This window comes from Staurois parvus, unplaced genomic scaffold (assembly GCF_062004578.1).
Source record: "Staurois parvus isolate SC_StPar_1 unplaced genomic scaffold, SC_StPar_1.0 ptg000397l, whole genome shotgun sequence".
Lineage (NCBI taxonomy): Eukaryota > Metazoa > Chordata > Amphibia > Anura > Ranidae > Staurois > Staurois parvus.
The window spans coordinates 3,745,733-3,769,578 of NW_028318193.1; the positions used below are offsets into that span (position 1 = coordinate 3,745,733).

The 23,846-nt window shown below is 41.3% G+C and overlaps 1 protein-coding gene across 2 annotated transcripts in view; it reads left to right on the forward strand.

The window, feature by feature from the left end:
* Window positions 1-23,846, forward strand: part of NCOA7 (nuclear receptor coactivator 7) — a 246,793-nt gene that overhangs the window by 140,657 nt on the left and 82,290 nt on the right. For both annotated transcript variants that reach the window (XM_089686445.1, XM_089686446.1), the window contains exons 4-6: window positions 2,182-2,261; window positions 16,980-17,087; window positions 19,409-19,513. In XM_089686445.1, the coding sequence (XP_089542571.1) occupies window positions 2,182-2,261; window positions 16,980-17,087; window positions 19,409-19,513 (293 nt within the window). The remainder of the gene's footprint in view (window positions 1-2,181; window positions 2,262-16,979; window positions 17,088-19,408; window positions 19,514-23,846) is intronic.

The following is a 23,846-nucleotide window of genomic DNA, read 5'->3' on the forward strand; positions in this document are numbered from 1 at the left end:
TGTACTTTTTAGCAATGGCAGCCCCTTCTTCTGAGATACCCATATGTTAATAGCTGTCATACTCATCCAGTGGTTTCAACACTTCAAGATCAGGTGTTCTGACTGGATGCACACATTTACAGTCACTGACTCATTGAAGTTTAATTCAAACTTTTTGGATAGGAATGTTTAAAGCTCTATGTCGAAACCTAGCCATACACTATACAATGTGATTGTACAAAAATTGTATTAGATTTATCAAAACTATATAATAAGAGGATAAACCTAAACCATACTTTTGGTCTCTGACCATCTCTTGTATCATGTCCGCAGTCTCTGACCATCTCTTGTATCATGTCCGCAGTCTCTGGCCATCTCTTGTATCATGTCCGCAGTCACTGGCCATCTCTTGTATCATGTCCGCAGTCTCTGGCCATCTCTTGTATCATGTCCGCAGTCTGTGGCCATCTCTTGTATCATGGCCGCAGTCTCTGGCCATCTCTTGTATCATGGCCGCAGTCTCTGGCCATCTCTTGTATCATGGCCGCAGTCTCTGGCCATCTCTTGTATCATGGCCGCAGTCTCTGGCCATGTCTTGCATCATGGCCGCAGTCTCTGGCCATGTCTTGCATCATGGCCCCAGTCTCTGGCCATGTCTTGCATCATGGCCCCAGTCTCTGGCCATGTCTTGCATCATGGCCCCAGTCTCTGGCCATGTCTTGCATCATGGCCCCAGTCTCTGGCCATGTCTTGCATCATGGCCCCAGTCTCTGGCCATGTCTTGCATCATGGCCCCAGTCTCTGGCCATGTCTTGCATCATGGCCCCAGTCTCTGGCCATGTCTTGCATCATGGCCCCAGTCTCTGGCCATGTCTTGCATCATGGCCCCAGTCTCTGGCCATGTCTTGCATCATGGCCCCAGTCTCTGGCCATGTCTTGCATCATGGCCCCAGTCTCTGGCCATGTCTTGCATCATGGCCCCAGTCTCTGGCCATGTCTTGCAGCATGGCCCCAGTCTCTGGCCATGTCTTGCAGCATGGCCCCAGTCTCTGGCCATGTCTTGCAGCATGGCCCCAGTCTCTGCCCCCCCCATATCAAGAGTTGACCGCCACTCACAAGATCGAGACCCTTCGAGTGGACAGTGATGCAATCCCCCTGGCACAGCCAACCCTTTTAACTTGTAGGCCAAGGAGATGGACTTCACCAACCAAGAGGCAATAATCTTATTGGAAGCCATGAAATCATTACATGCTCCACCTGGAATGGCAAACACGTATTCCAACTTCCTGACGCCAGATGTCTCCTGGATGTAACATCATAAACATTGGCTCACATCTGATGGGCTATCTTCTTTGGTACTCCCCAAGAGGGAAGCCATAGGCTTCTACCAGAGTTTAGGGGAAGTTAAACGTTCCTCTTCTGAACTCAGAGTTTTTTGGCCAACAAATGCTAAACGCGTCTAAACGCTACCTGCGGCGCTTATCCATGTCAATGGAAAATACTCTGGCCAATCAAATAAACCTCCAAGCACTAAACGCAGTACCGCATTTACATGTGTTTAGCATTTTTCTGCTGCCAGGAGTGTTTAACGACTACGTGAGTTCATGTGTACAAGAGGCCTAAGGTTGGCCATACTCTATATAATCTACTTTTAGATCTACCATCAACTATGTAGTGCAAGAGCTTCCCTGACTGGATACAAATTGACTACACTGCTTAGGTAACTCTAAATGAAATTGCACAGAGGTTGTACGATCAGATCGTATAGTGTATGACCAGTCTTGGAGAGTTGTCACAAGAACAAGTGTCCCCATTTTAAGATTTCCCCCCTATTCCTGTTATGGTGTAAACTCTAATTAATGAGAAAAATAATGAAGAAATGAGCAAAGTACATAAGTTATAGCAACCAATCAAAATTCATCCTTTTTTTTTTTTTTTTTTTTTAAATCATCAGTGAACAGAAGTGGCTTGTTGGGGTTTTGAATACCATCACTCTTCTTTGCGTACTGATACTAAATAATCGTAAAACTGTTAATGATTTGTTTTTGGTTTTTTTTTTGGTTTTTTTTTTTTAACACAACAGTGACTTTCTGCACTGGATTTTCCACTTGTTAGATTTGTACTTTTTGTTCCTGCTTTTCATTGAATGACAGCTTTTGTGTTTTTCTTCTTGTGACATGTCTGTGTTTTATTTTCTTTCAGGTGAAATCCAAAATAATAAAAATGAGAAGAAAGAGAAAAAAATGGTGACAAAAAAACCCTTGGGGACTGTTGAGTACATAGTGAGTTGTGCTGCTTATTATTAAAGATATATTATGTTGTATGTTTATATTAAATATAACAACGTACATACACCCCTTTTTTTTAGAAGGCTATCTGCGATGGATCGCTTATCATAGGGCAGTTGACAGGTGTGTTTGAAGGCAATATGTCACCACTTCATCTGTTGTAACCCTTGAAGGACTGGAGCTGTGTGCCACGACCACATGCATTCTGTGTGTTTTTACGCAAGTGGCAGCACAGCCCCATTCTCTTGCATTTGGTAATGGTACTGCACAACAGTATGCCTGCAACAGGCATGGGACAGGGCTAAAACAAACATGCTGGGTTGTGTCAGTCTGCAACAGGAATTAGGAGCTGAGTGCATTTCTGGAACACCAAAATGTTTTGGGTACTTAGTCTTTCCAGATGGATGAATGCGCAATTTTTACTGAGATGTACTGCATATATTTTTTTGTATTGACTTTAAGTAAATACTGAAGCTTTCACTGTCAGAACATCCTGACATTTTGATGTACAGGGGTTGATTTGCAGGTGTGTAAGTGCCGACATGTTTTATGGTGAAAGCAAAAGTGATGTAACATTTGTTTGCTTCTGCTGTGTGATGAGACACCTAGCTAACAGGTGGAAAGCCTTACTTTTGTCATTCACTGCGTTCGCTGCTAGTAATACGGAGTCATGTCAGAGCTTACTGAGCTTCAAAGAGGGCAAATGGTTGGTGCCGCTTAACTGGTGCCTCTGTGACTGAAGTGGCCGATTTATTTGCCATGTCATGGGGTTCATTATCAAAGGATATAATGGGATATACAGGTTCCAGGATAAGCATTAGCGCGGTGGAGGACATTGCACAGGGTTGTGACCCGGAATAAGAAAACGGTCACCTTTGCAGCAGTTGTTCTCTTATTCCTGCACAATGTCCTTTTTGTTTGTCTCTTTTGGTCAGTTGACCGTGTTTATGCTCATCAGAACAACTGTATGTGGATTGTATAAGGCAGGGGGGCCAAACTCATATTCCTCGTGGGCCGCATCAGCATTATGGTTTCCCTTAAAGGGTCAGGAGTATTTGTAAGACTAGATGTTTAGAGCACCCTACCCCTTGCATCAAATGTCAAGAGCCCCATCCTAACAACACAGTACCCCCCCGGAAGAAACTGAAAGTGAAGTTGGAAAGCAGAAAGTATAGGGTCTGGAGGAGGACCAGAGGAGGTCTGGAGTTTGCTGTCGGAGTCTACTGAATTCTGAGACAAGGGGGTGCTGTAGCTGCACAGACAGGTGCAATATCTTTAGGAGGAGTTCTGTTCACCTCTCTGCTGCCCACTGCTGAGACAAGGTGGGGGTTGAGACGAGGGGGGTGCCCCAGCCCCTGGTGGGCCGAATTCAGCCTGCGGGCCTTGTGTTTGACACGTGGCTTAAGGGCTCATTAATACTATGCCCAGTAGACTTGTGTGGTTTTAGTTCCATTTTGTTAGGAAAATTTTCACTATTCAGAGATTCGGATGTATCCAAATTTCCGAATTACAATGGTAACAAATTTTAAACAAATCTAAACTAACGAAACAAGATATTCAAATTGGATTAGAAAACAAATTCAAAATATAAACATATTGCTGATTACCTTCAAAGACTGTATTAGTGTTAGAATATAGCCGTCATTTGAATTTTGAAAATAATTATTATTATTATACAGGATTTAGATAGCGCCAACAGTTTGCTCAGCGCTTTACAATATAACGGGAGACCATACAGCAACAATACAGGAGGGATAGGAGGGCCCTGCTCCTTGGAACTTACAATCTAGGAGATAAAAGAAAACAAAAGAATATAATAGAAAATATAATACAATAAAAAAAATTTAACTGAATAGAATAAAATTAAAATATAGCTGTCTTCTGAAATGTGAAAAGAATAGAATATGGCAGAATAGAAACAAATAGAGTAAAATAGAATAGAAACTAAAGGAATAGAGAAAAAATGGAATAGATTTGAATAGATCTGTATACAATAGAATATAGCTGTCTTCCGAAAATTAAATTTCAAAAAGAATAGAGTAAAACAGAAGAGAATAGAAAATAAAAGAATAGAATAAAATAGAAAGTAAAGGAGTAGAACATGGAATAGAATAGAACTGTCTTTTTAATAGAATAGAACCAGCTATTTATAATGAATTCAGATTAAGTCTATATTTTCGAATACTTCTTCAGATCCAGTGGAAAAAATTCAAATATGGTCAAATGAATTTTGTTATGAATGCAACAAAGTGAAATTGGTAACTAAACGAATCCATATGAAACCATTTTTTTCCTTCTGAACATGTCAAATACCCAGCGACCTGTGTTTTTCTGCACTGGATAAACGTAAGTCACTGCAAGGGCATATGGAAAACCCATTTTTTTTCTATGTGCCTTGTTCACACTATAATGTCTACATCTGCAGTACGGTGCTTTAAAATGCAATATGTATGTATTTTAAAGGGATACGCATTTATTGCATGTCAATGCAATGCAACTGAGGCACAGAAGTGAAAGTTTTTTTTTTTTTTTTTAAATTTCCTGTTTTGAGCCTTATAGGGAACTGGGAATTTTGAAAAAAGAAAATAACACTGTAAATTCTCATCAGCAGGTGAAATGCACAGGTATACAGTGCCTTGAAAAAGTATTCGTACCCACTGAAATTTTTCACATTTTGTCATGTTACAACCAAAAACGTAAATGTATTTTATTGGGATTTGATGTGATAGACCAACACAAAGTGGCACATAATTGTGAAGTGGAAGGAAAATGATAAATGGTTTTCAAAATTTTTTACAAATCCTGAAAAGTGTGGTGTACATTTGTTTTCAGCCCCCTTTTACTCTGATACCTCTAACTAAAATCTAGTGGAACCAATTGCCTGCAGAAGTCACCTAATAAGTAAATAGAGTCCACCTGTGTGTAATTTAATCTAAGTATAAATGCAGCTGTTCTGTGAAGCCCTTAGAGGTTTGTTAGAGAACATTAGTGAACAAACAGCATCCTGAAACCCAAGGAACACCCCAAATAGGTCAGGGATAAAGTTGTAGAAAAGTTTAAAGCAGGGTTAGGTTATTTAAAAAACAAAAATATATATATATCCCAAGCTCTGAACATCTCACGGAGCACTGTTTAATCCATCATCCGAAAATGGAAAGAGTATGGCACAACTGCAAACCTACCAATACATGGCCGTCCACAAACTGACAAGCCGAGCAAGAAGAGCATTAATCAGAGAAGCAGCCAAGCGGCCCATAGTAACTCTGGAGGAGCTGCAGAGATCCGCAGCTCAGGTAGGAGAATCTGTTCACAGGACAAATATTAGACGTGCACACCACAAATCTGGCCTTTATGGAAGAGTTTGCAGTTTGTGAGAAGCCATGTGGGGACACAGCAAACATGTGGAAGAAGGTGCTCTGGTCAGGTGAGACCAACATTTTAACTTTTTGGCCTAAAAGCAAAACTCTTATCACCCTGAGCACACCTGTCAACAACCGCCTGGCGGTACCTCTAGCAGTCGACAGGATTCCCCAGAGCGCAGAGTCTAAGCCCCAGTCTGCTTGTTCACCAGGGCCCCTGATGGTGGGGATAGACTTGGAGCAGACAGGGACCAGGTCGCTGCCCCTGAGTACACCTGCCTGTGGTAGAGGGATCCGCCAGAGGTATGTGCAGATAGAGAGCCTGATGTGAAGAGGTGGAAGGCTGGAGCAGGAATGGCTGGATCTGTGCAGGATGGCTGGATCCATGCAGGATGGCTGGATGGATGGCAGAGTAGTGAGCGTGGTCAAACGGGCCGGGTCGGTAACAGTGGGGTCAGCGTAGTACAAGGCAGCAGGCAGAAGAGTAGTCAGGTCACTCGCCAGGGTCAGTAACAGGAGTTCAGATCAGATTAGGGATATCCAGGAGAGAGGTCAAACGAGCCAGGGGGTCAGAGCAGGAGAAGTCAGGATCAGGCAGGGTCAGCAACAAATCACAATAGCAGGTATACAGGAACACAGGATAAATAGACCATACGGCAATGAGTGTGTGCAGGGCAGGTTTAAATAGTGCGCCCTGCCCTGTCATTGGTGCCAGGCGAGCGAGTGCGCATGCGCGGCCGCGGCCCAGGTCCTAGTGCCCGCCAGCTAGTATGGATCGGCGTTCTGTGCATGCGCAGACCCACTTGTCGCCGCCGCCGCATCCTCCAGATGCCCAACCGATCTCTCCTCCGTGGGTGGTTACGATAGAATTCCCGGACAAGTCTAGGGGCGTGAACATTTTGGGCCGGCTCCCACGAATTCTCCTCAGGGCCATAGCGCTTCCACTTTATCAGGAACTGTGTCTGGCCGCCTCTTTTCCTGCAATCTATGATTGCTTCAACCTCAAATTCTTCTTGTTCGTTAATGGTTATAGCCTCCGGAGGTCTGGACCTTCGGCCCGGGAAAGGATCTGGCATTGCTGGCTTCAGTAATGACACGTGAAAAACTGGGTGAATCTTGAAGGTTCTTGGGAGTGCCAGTTCATACGCCACCTCATTGATCTTCCGTTTTACCCGGAATGGGCCCATAAATTTCGGCCCCAGCTTTTTCGAGGGGCAAGACATCCTCAAATTGGTAGTAGCTAGCCAGACCTGGTCTCCCAGTTGCAGGCTTAGCTCGCCTCTTCTCTTGTCGAAGGCCCTTTTACTGTCCTCCTGGGCCTTTGCAATGGCTTCTTGAAGTACCTTGTTATTGGTAGAAAAAAATCCAGCATATTTTGTGTAGCAGGGACCGGGCTTTCAGGGATCAGGTTGGGTAAAAACGTGGGGTGAAATCCGTAATTGGCAAAAAATGGGGATTGCCCCGTAGCAGAATGATTCGCGTTATTGTACGCGAATTCAGCCAATGGCAAGAGCGCCAGCCAGTCGTCCTGGAGAAAAGATGTATAACATCTCAGGTACTGTTCCAAGGTCTGGTTCAGGGGTGGGCAAACTTTTTGACTTGAGGGCCGCAATGGGTTCATATATTGGACCCGGGGGCCGGACCAAGAGTAGATGAATGATGTATATGTGTCATCCATAGTAAGTATAGTAATATTCCCCCATAGTAAGCATAGTAATTAATCCCCCATATAGTAATTCATCCCCCATATAGTAATTCATCCCCCATACAGCAATTCATCCCCCATACAGCAATTCACCCCCCCATATAGTAATTCATCCCCCCATATAGTAATTCATTCCCCATATTAATTCATCCCCCATATTAAGTCCCCCCTGTGTCAATTCACTTACCTTTGCTCCGCGCGTCCCTTCGCCGTGTTCCCGTGCTGTTCCGGTGTAGTATGAAAATCTGTCTCCTATGAGGATCTGTCCCCCTCGACGTATCTGCGCATGTGCCAGTTTCAGGCATTAGCAGCCGATCGGCGATCTCCGGCACATGCGCAGATACGTCGAGGGGGACAGATCCTCATAGGAGACAGATTTTCATGCTACACCAGTCTTCAGGGCGGACTGTGAGAGGAGCCTAGCGGGAGCCTAGCTCCGCGGGCCGGATTAAAAGGTCCGCCGGGCCGTGGTTTGCCCATTGCTGGTCTGGTTCATCCTTTCCATCTGCCCATTTGTCTGTGGGTGGTAGGACGACGAGAGGGACAGCTTGATTCCCAGAACCTCACATAATGCTCTCCAGACTTTTGACGTAAATTGGACCCCCCGGTCCGAGACAATGTGTTCTGGAATTCCATGGAGCTTCACCACTTCCTTCACGAAGATCTGTGCCGTTTCCATAGCCAAGGGCGTATTTTTTAGTGGCAGAAAATGGGCCATCTTTGACAGAGTGCGCATGCGCGGCCGTCGCCACCCAGGTCCTAGTGCCCGCCGGGTAGTATGGATCGGCGTTCTGCGCATGCATCAGAGTTGATGGGAAGATGGATGGAGCCAAATACAGGGCAATCTTAATAGAAAACCTGTTAGAGTCTGCAAAAGACTTGAGACTTGGGTGGAGGTTCACCTTCCAGCAGGACAACAACCCTAAACGTACAGCCAGAGCTACAATGGAATGGTTTAGATCAAAGCATATTCATGTGTTATAATGGCCCATTCAAAGTCCAGACCCAAATCCAATTGAGAATCTGTGGCAAGACTTGAAAATTACTGGGCACAGACACTCTCCATCCAGTCTGACAGAGCTTGAGTTATTTTGCGAAGAAGAATGGACAAAAATGTCCCTCTCTAGATGTGCAAAGCTGGTAGAGACATCCCCAAAAAGACTTGCAGCTGTAATTGCAGTGAAAGGTGTTTCTACAAAGTATTGACTAAGGGGGGCTGAATACAAATGCACACCACACTTTTTCACATTTATTTGTAAAATCTTTTGAAAACCATTTATCATTTTCCTTCCACTTCACAATTATGTGCCACTTTGTGTTGGTCTATTACATCAAATCCCAATAATACACATTTATGTTTTTGGTTGTAACATGAAAAATTGTGGAAAATGTCAAGGGGTATGAACAGGGGAGGACTGACAACTCATGGGGCCCCTGGGCAATAGGGGATCATGGGGCCCCTGTGTCCTTGCCCAAACTCAAAAAAGCCTATGAAAAAGGTACCAGGGGCATCTCATGGGGCTCCCTACTGACCCCGGGTCCTCGGGCAGTTCCCGAGTTTCCAAATGGTCAGTCCGCCCCTTGGTATGAATACTTTTTCAAGGCACTGTAAATGCAAAGCAACGAGCATGAACTATGTGTTACTGCACATGCATATTCAGTATGTTGGAGTGCATTTTTATGTGCAGTATGGCATGAAAGGACCCTAAAGTGTTTAAGAGGTTGTTGGGTGTTCCTGTGCAATTCGCATGCAGTTTTGTGCGCTGCAATTTTTGGCCCATTAATTTTTGAATGGGCTGAAATCACACCACCCCAAAGTGAATGAATTATTTTGAAAGCACACAGCAACTGAATAGCATAGTACTGCTGTAACATACGATGTGGTGAGGGCAAATGCAGTGTATTTGTGACCTGCGTTTGGGGTGTCATTACCTTAATATTGATACCTGCTACACATCGCAACTGCAGTTCATTTCCCGCATTCTGGTGTGAACTGGCCTCTACTCCATGCAGCCTGCGGTTCATTATCTAGCGTGGACAACTGAGATGGTGTGCGATTTGTACCAGGATTTTAACATGGGGATATGTGAACCTAGCAGGACTATTTAATAAGTCAGTGATGAAAGCTAAGATATGCACAACTTTCATCAGCTTGGTGCAGTTGGCGGGTTGCTGATTGCTATCTATGTCTTATTCCACCTTGTACATTGTTCTGTAATTTTATTATATAACCCGATGTATTTTACATCCAGCTAACTTTCAGATCATAGAACACAAGATATGAGGCAAGCTCAGATAATATGGTGGCCGCTAGCACAAAAGGCAAGGTAAAAAAACCCACAGTAATCCATTCAAATGTAAGTGCAGCGCTAAAGCATGAGTGACAAATGCAATCATAAAGTGCTTATGTGAATAGAAGTGTTCCTACAATATTCCAGTGAAATAAATAAAACGTCTCAGATCACATAGAATCATAAAATTGTAAAACACTAAAATTCTGAATATAAATAGTGAATAGTCTGTGGCACTGAAAGTCACAGAAGTGCCAAGTGATATGTGTGCTTATTTAGCAATAATGGTGATTATACATAGTCCGTGGCACTAGAGGTCACAGCAATGCCCAGTGTAGTTCCACGAACACCGGGCATTGCTGTGACTTGTAGTGCCACGGACTATGTATAATCACCATTATTGCTAAATAAGCACACATATATCACTTGGCACTTCTGTGACTTGCAGTGCCACGGACTATTCACTATTCAGAATTTAAATTTTTTTTTTTTTTATGATTCTATGTGATCTGAGACGTTTTAATTTATTTCACTGGAATATTGTATGAACACTTCTATTCACATAAGCACTTTATGATTGAACTTTCAGATCATGGTGAAAGATAATAAGCAACAGGCTGCATATTGTGAAACGTAGAGGAACACTTTTTACTATTTACTGGTAAATGTCTACATTTGTCTACCAAAAAAAAAGGTTGTACAAACTAGAAACACAAAAACAATTAAGGTAAATGTGAGAATTGCCCTTTCCTACAGGTCACTTATACATGAAATATATATATCGTTTAAAGACTCTCACCAACTTAAAAGTGCAGGTAAAAGCACAGACAGCAAGTATTTTCAAATGCATACTTGCAGCATTTTTCTTCACTTGCCATTCATCTTTGAACTTGCTTGCAAATTGACTCCTTCAGGAATGTCAATTTTCTAGCACCACCTTCTCCTCTGTCCTAGCCCTCTTCTCTTCTGTGAGTCTAATTGTTGCCTGTGCTGGCCTAGCCCCACTCTGCTTGCCTCCCTACATAACCTTGATGTACCAGCTAGAGAGGAGCAAAAGGGATTACTATAGTGACAGTTTTAGGTCTACTGGAGCTGCTGACATCACAGCCAAAATGGCAGCACCCAGCAGAAGTCTCAGGGCTATTTGATGTCTATACAAGGTCTGCATTAAATGCACATATAATGGGCAGACTGTTGAAATGAATGGCTTGGCAACAGAGTCTCTAAATCTTTTTGTTTACCAGGGTGTAGGGCTTATATGGGTAAAAAAAAAATGTATTTACACCCAAGCACTTAGTGTTACTAAACCCACAATCGTAAAATCAGTATGTACATGCAGTAAAGCATGCTTGTTATATTCACTGTGGATCCTAAGGGATTAATCATCTGCGTTGTGTAAAAAGGCTGTTTGATCCTGTCTTCTCTGATCCTTCCCCAATCCATCTGCTGATAGTACAGAGCCCTAGGCGGCACACTGCACGTGCTCAGTTTGGTGTGTACTGCTAGAGAGTTTTTGGTTTCTTTTAGGGAGGGTGCTTGTGATCAGCACAGGGCCAATTGGCACTGTCCATACAGAAGGCAAGGGGTTATGCAGCCTCATGGGATAGTAAGAGGAGAATGAAAACTCCTCCTACAAGCTTTAACCAGTGCTCAGCTGGACACTGATAGAGGTCACAAGACTGCTATTTAAAGCTGATGAGAAAAAGTATTTAACTGTTTTATATTTACTAAAGTAATTGCATTTCTTTGTACTGTCGGAAGCCAGATATAGTGAATGCAGGGTCCTGGGTTTAGTAACACTTATAATTCCTCCACCCCCAAAACATTTTTTAAGCCCACCCCCACATAGAGGAACATATGAATGTAATACACATTAGGGGTGACTATTCACAAAAATATGCTACATATGTTTCTGCACTTGCCGGTGTGGGAGCAATAATTTGAGGACCATTATTCATGGTTTAACTCTAAATTGATGACCTGAAGGCTAAAAAGTATCACCTATGGAAAATATAGGGTACCGAAGTTAATCACTGCTTTACTGGTACATCCCATTTTAGGACTTGACATATTGGGTATCTACAGTATTTACCCAGTAAAACCTCCTATTTAAAGTGATACTAAAGGTGTTTGTTATTTAAAAAAAAAAAAAAAAAAAAAAAAAAACATGTCTAAACTTACCTGCTGTGTGTAGTGGTTCTGCACAGAGGAACCTAGATCTTCCTCTTCTCGGGTTCCCTGCAGGCTCTCCTGGCTCCTCCTTTTGTCAGGTTCCCCCATAGCAAGCAGCTTGTTATGGGGGCACTCGCTGCTCCATGTGTCCATTCACACATGGAAGCCACTGTTTGGCCCAGCTCCCCTCTCCTCATTGGCTGACTGGCTGTGATTAACAGCAGCAGGACCCAGTGGCTCCCACTTGCAGCTTTAGCCATTGAGCCAAAGAGCTGGGACAGCTATGGCTGTCGCGCACATCCCTGAATCTCAATGGGGCTCAGGTAAGTATTGAGGGGGCCGGGGGCACTGCTGCACAGTGTGTGTGGTGGTGTGTTTTTTGTTTTTTTTTTTGTTTTTTTTTTAACTTTCATGCACTCTAAAAAAAAAAAAAAAAAAAAAAAAAAAACAAAACAAAAAAAAAAAACCTTCCTTTACAACCGCTTTGTTTTGCAAAAAATGTGTAATCTATTGCATTTGCATGCCCTAAAATTGACTTTAGTGTATTTTTTTAGTGAAATTTTGAGCTTGATTAACTGTTGTACTAATGTCATTCAACAATAAAATAGGAACTAAAATTATTTTATTCTCCAAGGTGTCTGATTTCAGAAAATATGTTTTAAAGGTTTTAAGTAATCATGAGGCCAAAAATTATTTTTTAAACAAATGCAGAAAACGCAAAGAGCAGCTCTGACAGCAAACTGGTTAAAGCCTATGGACAAACTTTAAGGCCCCGTTTTTACATGCGATTTTGACATTGTGATTTTCACACGATTCTGTGTGTTGCATAGCGCCGCCCATTGACTTGAATGAGCCGCCCTATGCATGTTTGTTGCCTGAAAAGAAGCTCCTGCTTCTTTTTGGAAGACCGGGTTCACACAATTTGTACGCAGGCTTGCCATGCGACAATCAAGGCAGAACTGCATCACGTTTAGCGTGCCATTGAAGGATATTGGCGCAGTGTGATTTGCTGCGATTCTGTCCGAAATCCCAAATCGAGCGATGTGAACAGGACCTAAGGCTTGACATATTTGGTATCCGGTTTACTTGGTGCAACCTCCTTTTTATATTTTAGCAAAAAGTGGGTAATGTATTGTATTTCCGTGCACTGAAATGAACTTAGTGTATTTTTTTACTGAAAAGATGCTTTTGATAAATTTCTTCTGCTAATGTCACAGTACTGAAAAAAATGGAACTACTGCCATTTGTATTATCTGGGTCTCAGAAAATATATAATGTTTGGGGGTTTTAGCTGATCTTCAAATGCACATTTTATCATGGGCAGATAAAGGTTTAAAGCACTCCAAATCCAATCTGACAACGTAGAATACAGATCATAACAGAAATACTGGCTATAGCTCTAAACATGCTTTTAGCAGGTCTCATCCAGTGTTTATCAAGCTACAAGAAATACAAAAGTTTTAACTTCGCTGCTTGTTTGTAGTTGATCTAAAGTATGGGGCTATGCATTTCTTTAAATAGGTAGTTTGGTTACAAATAATTCACATAATCCAGCTTTCTTGATTTATTTAAAGAAAACTAAATACCACCCCCCCCCCCCCCCTCAAAAAAAAAAAAAACGCACAAAAGAAAAGTATCCGCAGTTGATTTCCCTGGCAGCGCATTTTCCTTTTGGCTGGTAACTATGCAGTCCTAAGGGTTTAATATAATCTTTCTGTACTGAATCTTAAATCAGTAAAACCTGAAATACTCTAATCTCTTTATTAAAGAATGTGTTCATGTAAGACCAAAGCTGCTTCTGAATGTATCCTGATGTAAAAATGGCTTAGCGTTGTCATTTTTGTACCTTTTTTAACTATAGGCAGCAAGATGGGCAAATTGGGGTGTCAGGACCTGCACTTGAGTTGGAGTCTGTCACAGAGCGATTTATTTGGATGAAAAGCATTGGATGGAAGTTGAATTCCCTGATTTCCAGACTAGATAGCAAACACGGACCCAGTCAACCTAACTCCCGAAAAACAATGTGCAGCTTTTAGATAAAGCTGACCATATACAGTAGGGACCAGACTAATTTCTATCCATGTGTGGTCATTTCTGCTCTAAAGAAGTCACTTGTTTGATCGACTTCTGCTGAAGGGACATAGGAAAATTTTCTTGCTTGGTTGGGCCTGCTAATTAGTGTTTTCTGACAGCTGCTGGCACTGCTGTCCATAATAAAATGTCTCAGCAGGGGAGATTTCTCCACCTCACTAGTGTGGATGGAGGAACCTGTCCTCTGGCTGAATTAAACAAAAACTAGTGTAGGGTACACATGAGAAATTGCAAGCAAGCTGACAATAAAAAACAATCTTCTCCGTTGTGCCCAGGGGCAGACTGACAACTCATGGGGCCCATGGGCAATAGGGGATCATGGGGCCCCTGTGTCCTTGCCCAAACTCAAAAAAGCCTATGAAAAAGGTACCAGGGGCATCTCATGGGGCTCCCTACTGACCTCGGGCCATCGGGAAGTCCCAGAGTTTCCAAATGGTCAGTCCGCCCCTGATTGTGCCTTTTGCGTAAGACCGGCTCCATTAGAACAGACAGCTGTACACACGGGCCAAAGTCTGTCAGTTTTTCGGTCTCTGTGTATCAAGCTTTATACTGCTAATACACCAGTAGAATTTAATTTAGAAGTTTTTATGTTTAAGAACATTCAATTTTCTCATCATTAATGGGGTCAAATTGGCGTTCATTTTCAACCACCACGTCAATAACATTCTAAGAAGCAGGATAGAAATTTTTTTTTGCAATTTCTAATCGCGTATGGTTTTCGTTTGGAAAATTACATTCATTCCAAAATTAAATGTTAACAGCTAAGTTTTGAAGTACTTTTGAATATTTGTCCAGTCATCAAATGTACAAAGCATTTTCGTACGAAGGTTCGTTCGAAACTCTACCAATGTGTAGCCACTTTAAGTGTGTGGCCAGCTTAAGACTTTCTGTACAGGTATTTTGATTTAAGACAAAATAGATCCACGTTTAATATTCACGTTTCCTTCTTTACCCCCACATTTGTCCCATTTTATAGTGAAGATTTTTTTTTTTTTTTATATACAGTACCTTGAAAAAGTATTCACACCCCTTGAAATTTTTCAAGTTACCAAAAACGTAAATGTATTTTATTGGGATTTTATGTGATAGACCAACACAAAGTGGCACATAATTGTGAAGTGGAAGGAAAATGATATAATTTTTTTTTACAAATATCTGAAAAGTGTGGTGTGCATTTGTATTCAGCCCCCTTTACTCTGATACCCCTAAGTAAAATCTATTGGAACCAATAGCCTCCAGAAGTCACCTAATTAGTAAATAGAGTCCACCTGTGTGTAATTTTAATCTCAGTATAAATACAGCTGTTCTATGAAGCCCACAGTGGTTTGTTAGAGAACATTGTGAACAAACAGCATCGTGAAGGCGAAGGAACATGCCAGACAGGTCAGGGATAAAGTTGTGGAGAAGCTTAAAGGATAAGTTCACCTTTTGGGCAAAAATAATAAATGCATTTGTTTGCAGGTAAAGTAGGTGATGCCATGCAGGTCTCCTGCAGAGTATATGCTTGCCGTACGGGGTGTACGGTCAAGCGGATATACTGACAGGAAGCTTTAATGAACTACCACGATGCTCCACAGCGCCATGGTCATTCATTGAAAACTAAAATCGCACAGCTGCAAGGCTGTCAGAACTTGCAGTTAATTTATTCAGAGAAGTCCATGAATGAATGACATGGCCGTGTGGGCAGATCCCAGCACAGCCATGCTGTTTTCAAATTTGACAGGTAGTACGGGGAGATGTTTCTCCGTACGATCTGCCAGGAGGGGGGGGGGGGGGGAGGAGTGCAGCGGGCGGGAGTGGCTGCAGCTATGGGAAAAAAACGGGTGGAACATGTTCCAAAGGTGAACTCATCCTTTTAAAGCAGGGTTAGGTTTGTAAAAAAAAAAATCTTAAGCTTGAACAACTCATGGAGCACTGTTCAGTCCATCATTTGAAAATGGAGAGTATGGCACAACTGCAAACCTACCAAGATATGGCCGTCCACCTAAACTGACAGGCTGGGTGTTACTCAGAGAAGCAGCCAAGAGGCTCATAGTAACTCTGGAGGAAATGCAGAGATCCACATCTCAGGTGGGAGAATCTGTCCACAGGACAACTATTAGTCATGCACTCCACAAATCTGGCCTTTATGAAAGAGCGGCAGGAAGAAAGCCATTGTTGAAAGCCATAGGAAGTCCTGTTTGCAGTTTGTGAGAAGCCATGTGGGGGACACAGCAAACATGTGGAAGAAGGTGCTCTGGTCATATGAAACCAAAATTTAACTTTTTGGCCTAAAAGCAAAACCTTGTCTGGTGGAAAACTAACCCTGCACATCACCCTTAACACACCATCCCCACCGTGAAATGTGGTGTGGGAAGCATCATGTTCTGGGGATGCTTTTCTTCAGCAGGAACAGGGAAAGCTGGTCAGAGTTGATGGGAAGATGGATGGAGCCAAATACAGGGCAATCTTAGAAGAAAACCTGTTAGTCTGCAAAAGACTTGAGACTCGGGAGGAGGTTCACCTTGCAGCAGGACAACGACCCTAAAAATATAGCCATAGCTACAATGGAATGGTTTAGAGCAAAGCATATTCATGTGTTAGAATGGCCCAGTCAAAGTCCAGACCTAAATCCAATTGAGAATCTGTGGTAAAAACTTGAAAATTGCTGTTCACAGATGATCTCCATCCAATCTGACAGAGCTTGAGCTATTTTGGAAAGAAGAATGGGCAAAAATGTCTCTCTAGATGTACAAAGTTGGTACAGACATCCCCAAAGACTTTTGCAGCTGTAATTGCAGCAAAAGGTGTTTCTACAAAGTATTGACTCGGGTGCTGAATACAAATGCACGCCACACTTTTCACATTTATTTGTAAAAAAATTTGAAAACCATTTATCATTTTCCTTCTACTTCACAATTATGTGCCACTTTGTGTTTGGTCTATCACATAAAATCCTAATAAAATATATTTACATTTTTGGTTGTAACATGACAAAATGTGGAAAACTGCAAGGGGTATGAATACTTTCAGGGCGCTGTATATAATAAATAAATATATAATATTTTTTTGTTTGTATATCAAAATGTATTTGTTTTGTGTTTTTTCTTTCTAGGCAACAAGTACAGATACCCTAAACAGCATTGCACTGAAATTTAACATTACTCCCAATAAACTTGTGGAAATTAACAAGCTGTTCAGTCACATGATTTTGCCAGGACAGGTAAACTGTTCTATTCTTTCTACCGCTGCATTGTTTGTATTCATATCTGCAGAATAATTCTCCATTCATATGTAGCAATTATGTTCTGTAGATTTTGCTGTTTAGTGTTTTTTCATTTGAGTATCCAGCTGATTTTAGAGGCTTTACAATCTCCGTCAATATACTTTACTAGGCAACAGTAGTCGGTGAGATGTTGGTTCCAAGTCATGCCATGCACAGCTGCTTTAGATTTTATCATTTTATCTGTTCCAGTTTTGCTAAATTCTACAAATTGTTGACTTTGCAGAATCCACAAGGTCATTTACAGGCCTATTATGGCCAAATTAGTCAGGTTTTCAATTAGGAAAAGGAAGAACAGTCTACCCGGGGTGGGGGTTTGGGGGGACGTTTGTGTGTGTGTGTGTGTATTTATGGATGCTAGAGGGTAAGAGCGGCTGTCACCTCACATTTATTACAATATGACAGGTTCTCTTGTTGGGTCATCTTTTCCATCCACTGACTCTTGCCTTTGCCTTTCTTTTATTGGAACATAGGAAATTAAACCCTATGTTGGAGCTTACACAGGATTTCTGTGCGATTCAGTGTGGTGCAGTTTTCACCTCCTTCATTTTGAATGGGCTGAAATTGCACTGGTTCGCATCAAAAGTAGAGTGCATGGTACTGCAGTACCATGCGATATGGTGCAGGCAACCGCACTGCATTTGCAATCTGCCTTTGGGGTGTCGTTAGGAATACATTGACAACCACAGCAGATCACACACCAAGTGCGTTTTGAATGCGGTGCAGGAAACGTGCACAGGGCATGGTTTTCCCACAATGCGTTCTGGTGTGCATGAGCCCTAAAGGAAACCTGTGCTGACTAGCATTGTTTTTAACTAAGTTTACAGTAGCAGGGTTAAAGCTCTTCTTTCTGTATGTGGAGAAATGACTCGCTGGCAGTAATGGGTAGAAATTTGACTAGACGATTTGTGATTTAAATCACGAAGACATAGAATGTAGTGATTCATCCAAGAATATCTAACTTAAACCAAAAGAGCTTTTGGTTGGAATGGCCCTTTAAGGCCATCATGCCTCCCCTTTCCCTGGTAAATTCTTCATTTGTATTACTAGGAATGCAACATGAATGAGATTGTTACCAGAAGACAAGGCTTGGAAGTTCCACTGATAACTGAACTATCTGTTTTTCAGTGGACGTGGCCTTAAAGGCAAATCTGTGATATGAAATGTGAGTTTTTCCAAACTTGTCTTTTAGTACACCTAAGAAACCACACCAAAACCACTGCTGCTAAATCAGTAATTGTCCCAGGGTCCCATGGAACCCTAGGGTTTTCTCTGGAGGTTGCTAGGGGTCCTTGAACCATGGCTGGTTGACGTTCCATCTGATGGTGCCTGCATACTTCCCTGGCAAATGTCACTTGGCAAAGCCAGCAGAATGACACCAATTATTTTTAACTGTTTGTAAGGGTGGCATTCTGGCTATCACTGTAATGGTTGCATCCTTCCTATTGACTACCAATGTAGAAGGGAATTTTCCCATTGACCTCTGAATTGGTTTTAGCAAGGGTTATCAAAAGGGTGCATGAAAGCGTTCATTTATAAATGTTTCCACACACGAGCCACACAACTGTCCTCTACAATTCACACATTTTTCTAGTTGACTCCAATTAGGAAAATGTTTGAATCTTGGGGGAAAGTGAAACCTATAATAAACCCCTGAGTCACTGGTCACACCGCTGCAATTTAAATCGAGTGATTTTTGTGCAATTTCTGAAGACTTTATTGCTACTTGTGAAGATTTTCAACTATTTTTTGCACTTTGCAGTGCGATTTTATTTATTTTTTTTCCTACAGTTTTGTTGTGATTTCACATACATAGAATATAAAGTACTTTTGGAAATCGTGCTGCAGCAAATCGCAAATGTTAAAACACTAACATTCACATTCATTAGATGCGATTTCAATTCCCAAATCGCACCTGAAATTGCAATGTCTGACCGAGCACTATAAAACTATTGCTGCTGTGCCTCTGAGTGTGTTTTATATGGGGAGATTTACTAAAACTGGAGAGTGCAAAATCTGGTGCAGCTCTGTGTAGAAACCAATCAGCTACCAACTTTTATTGTCAAAGCTTAATTGTACAAGCTAAAGTTTGAATCTGATTGGCTGCTATGCACCAGATTCTGAGGTCTCCAGGTTTTGTAAATCTCCCCCATAGTGTAGTGCTTTTTTATACATTCATACAGAGACACTTTTTAGCTTTTTAATCTTCTTTGTATGTATCAGACTTTAGTAGTAAGTAATATTCCTATGTTTTCTCTCAGGTGCTGTATGTACCAATCTGTGAACCCTATGCCAGTGTAAAAGAATCCAATTCTGGTGTTCTCACTTCTCCTGTGTCATCAGATGCAGAGTATGATAAACTTCTGGTGAGTAATGGAATTTCTACATGAAATGCTCCACTTAAGTGTGAAATGATGAAAAGGTTTTAACCACTGAAACAAAGTAAGAGTGGTGTAATCAGGGGCACATTGACTTGATGAAGTTAGCTTGTACATGAAGTATTTTGAATGTTTTTTAAAAGTTTTACAAGATTTTACTTAAATATGATGTAAACCCTCACCTTGTAAAACAACCCGTTCAGTTTAAAATAGAAATGAAATGCAAAACATTTGTATATAGACATAAAAAATATTCTAAATACTTTTTATTCTTTTTGTCCCCCTTCTTTTTTTTTTTTTTCTTTTTTTTTCTTTAGAAGTGATCACATGTTGTTAGCTGCATGGGGATCTCATGTAGAAGAAACAGCAGTACACTGATTTTCCCAGTGAATGGCTTGCAAGGGGGGGCATGTCAGCATCAATCTGGTCATTGGAAGAGAGCAAGCTGGGATCCCAGCACAGCTAGAAAACTGACAACGCTGTGCTCTCCTGCTTAGTGTGGTCATTTTCTAATAGGAAAGCAGAGGGACTGTCAGGAATTTCACACGAAGGAAGCAATACAAAGCAAGCAGGATAATTTTTCATACAAGTACATGGTACAGCAGACACGAATTAGGAATATGAAATGTTGGGTTTACATATTCTTTACGTTCACCTTTTAGGCAAAAATAACTACATATTTTTTTGCAGGTAAATAAATGTGCATTTATTATTTTTGGTTGCAGATCGCTGGTGCCATGCTGGTCTGTCAGTATATCTGCTGTGTTTCATTGAGAACTAGAAGCTGACATCCGCTAAAGCTGTCGGGACTTCTAGTTCATTAATTCACAGAACACTGTGAACGAATGATGCGGCCGTGTGGGCAGAGCTCTGTTCAAAAATAACTTCTCCCCACACTGCTGTCATGGGGGGGCGGCGGCTGCAGCATTGGGAACATGTTACATGTTCGACCCTAAAAATGGGTGGAACATGTAAAATGTTCCCAAAGGTGAACCTATCCTCTAAGGATTCAGAACAAAAACCGTGTGAAATGATGAAAAAGTTTTAGCCATAGAAAGGAAATGAAAGTGTAGCATAATCAGGGGCACATTGACATGATAAGGCTAGGCTATACCGCAATTATTTAAAATGGTTTAGCAGTGGAACTACAAGATTTTACAGAAAGAAGATCTCCATGAATTTGTTTTTTCTCCAATGCAGTGTGCTCGGAGGAGCGGTGGATTAGGTAAGTACAGGTACATCTCAATAAATTAAAATATCACCAAAAAGTGAATTTACTTCAGTAATTCTTTTCAAAAGTGAAACTCATATATTATATACTGGTAGATTCATTACACACAGAGTTATATATTTCAAGCATTTCTGTCTTAATTTTGATGATTATGGCTTACAGCTAGTGAAAACTCAAAATTCAGCATCTCTGAAAATTAGAATTATGTGAAAAAGTTCAATATTGTAGATGCATTCTATAACTGAAAACACCTGCAAAGGGTTCCTGAGCCTTTAAATGGTCTCTCAGTCTGGTTCAGTAGGATACACAATCATGGGGAAGACTGCTGATTTTGACAGTTGTCCAGAAAACAGTCATTGACACCCAACACAAGGAGGGTAAGTCACAAAAGGTAATTGCTAAAGAAGTTTGCTGTTCAGAGTGCTGTATTCAAGCATATTAACCTCTACCCGAATGGCAGCCGGCAAAAACACTCTCCTTTCCGGGTGGACGCCATATGGCATCCTTTGGGGCATGCGCAGTTTGCACGCCTGCAGAGCCGAGCAGCGGCGTGATCTGTCACCGGACGTGTACCTCGGACACGGCCGATGACAGATCTGAGTACCGGCCCTGTTGCCGGTACCATGTGACCTGCTGTGACCAATCACAGCAGGTCACATGACAGTTGTATACAATGGATGGCTTCATTTATGCCATCCATTGTATACTAGTGTGTCTAGCTGTGAATGGTCACAGCGATCACATGCACAAGCTGGGCAAATCACAGCCCAGCTGTGTCATGTGATTAGCCAAAAAAAAACCCTGAATGAATCGATGTCATTCAGGTAAATGCTTGCTTATAGCAAAGTAATTCTTTGCTATAAGCAAATTGTGTGAAAAAAAAAAAAATACTGATCACTTCCCCAAAGTAGTACAATGTTACTATGTTAATATTGTACTACTTTGGTCATAGTGAAATATGAAAACAAAATCTTAAAACAGTGGTTCTCAACCTGTGGGTCGCGACCCCTTTGGGGGTCGAACGACCCTTTCACAGGGGTCCCCTAAGACCATCAGAAAACACATTTCCGATGTGTAAAAAGCAGCTGCTGTGTAGAAAGCAGCAGCATTGGAGGTAAAACGACACTCATGAATTTTAATTACAGGGTAAATCATTTTATGGTTGGGGGTCACCACAACATGAACTGTATTAAAGGGTCACGGCATTAGGATAGTTGAGAACCACTGTCTTAAAAAAAAAAAAAAAAAACATTTAATAAAAAATTAAAAACCATTTAAAAAAATAATTTTTTTAATACTGTCACCAGTCAGTGTCCCTGATCACCGCCATGCAAGTTATGATGATGCTGTACTGCACTGGTAACAATATGTAAAAAAAAAAAAATTGTGAAAATAGTTTAATTTTCCGAAAAATTATGACAAAAAAATACAACTTCAAAACACTCGACATGCCTCTTATGAAGTACGTCGGGCTGTCTACTCTGCAAAAAGGGGTCATTTGGGGGATAGCTGTACTGTTCTGACATTCTTGGACCTCAAGAAATTAGATTGGCCGTCAGTACTTCAGGATTGATCATTATTCAGATCTATACCTTAGTTTGTGAACTCTATAACTTTTTTACAGACTAAAAAATACATCCTAATTTGGGTTATTTTCACCAAAGATATGTAGCAGAATACATCTTGGCCTAAATTTATGAAGAACAATTATTTATTTGTAAACTTTTATAACAGAAACAAAGAAAAAGATGGTTTTTTTTTTCAAAATTTTCGGTCTTTTTTTGTTAATTTAGCAAAAAATAAAAACCCCAGTGGTGATTAAATACCACCAAAAGAAAGCTCTAGTTGTGTGAAGAAAATTATAACATTTTAGTTTGAGTACAGTGTTGTATGACCGACCGCGCAATTGTCATTCAAAGTGTGAGAGCGCTGAAACCTGAAAATTGGCCTGGGCAGGAAGGGGGTAAAAGTGCCCGGTATGGAAGAGGTTAATGGAAAGTTGAGTGGACGGAAAAAGTGTGGTAGAAAAAGGTGCCCAAAGAACAGGGATAACTACAGCCTTGAGAAGATCGTGCAGCAAAGGCCACTCAAGAATTTGGGGGAGATTCACAAGGAGTGGACTACGGCTGGTGCCAGTGCTTCAAGAGCCACCACACACAGATGTATCCAGGACATGGGTTACAACTCTCAAATTCCGTCTTGCCTAGGCCAAGGAAAAGCATCCTGGGCTTCCATAACACCTCAGCAGTGCCAAAGGCTGATCACCTCCATGCCACACTACATTGATGCAGCATTTCATGCAAGAGGAGCCCCAACCAAGTATTGAGTGCATGCTATACTGTACATGGACATACCTTTCAGTAAGCCAACATTTCTGTAATAAAAAAAAAATCTTTTTTTTCATTGATCTTCTGTAATATTCTAATTTTCTGAGATACAGAATTTTGGGTTTTCATTACCTGTAAGTCATATTCATCAAAATTAAAAGAGAGATTCTTGAAATATATTACTCTGTGTGTAATGAACCTATAGAATGTATATACTTTTTTTTTTTTTTTTTTTTTTTTTTATTATCTGAAATTAACTTTTTGATCTAATTTTTATTGAGATGCACCTGTATATCTCTGTTCTAAAATCCCCCTAAACAAAAATGAGCGGTTAACCCATGCAGTGTGGGCACAGCCTCACTGTGTGGGAGAAAAAAATTGCCTGGAGTTCTTCTTAAAAACAAACCCGTCTGCTGTTTGGAAAATGTAAGTGAAGTAAAAGCACTGCTATGAATCTACACCACAAGAAGTCTGCTATCTCATTTGATCCAGAAAGCTCTCCTCTGTGTGCCCTGAAAGTAGCTTCATGTTGTTACTGGAACCTAGTTTTCCTGACCAGAGGATGAAGTGCCAACTGCCATTCCTTTGCCCAGTGAGAGTGCCCTTACTGGCATTATGATCAGACAGTAGATGGCAAATATTAAAGCTTATTGATGAACTCAGAGAAGTCAAACATCTAACAGCAAAATAAAACTGGATTATTAGAGGCACATAAACTAATCTTGATACTAATACAATATTTCGACGTGTACTGTAAAACAAA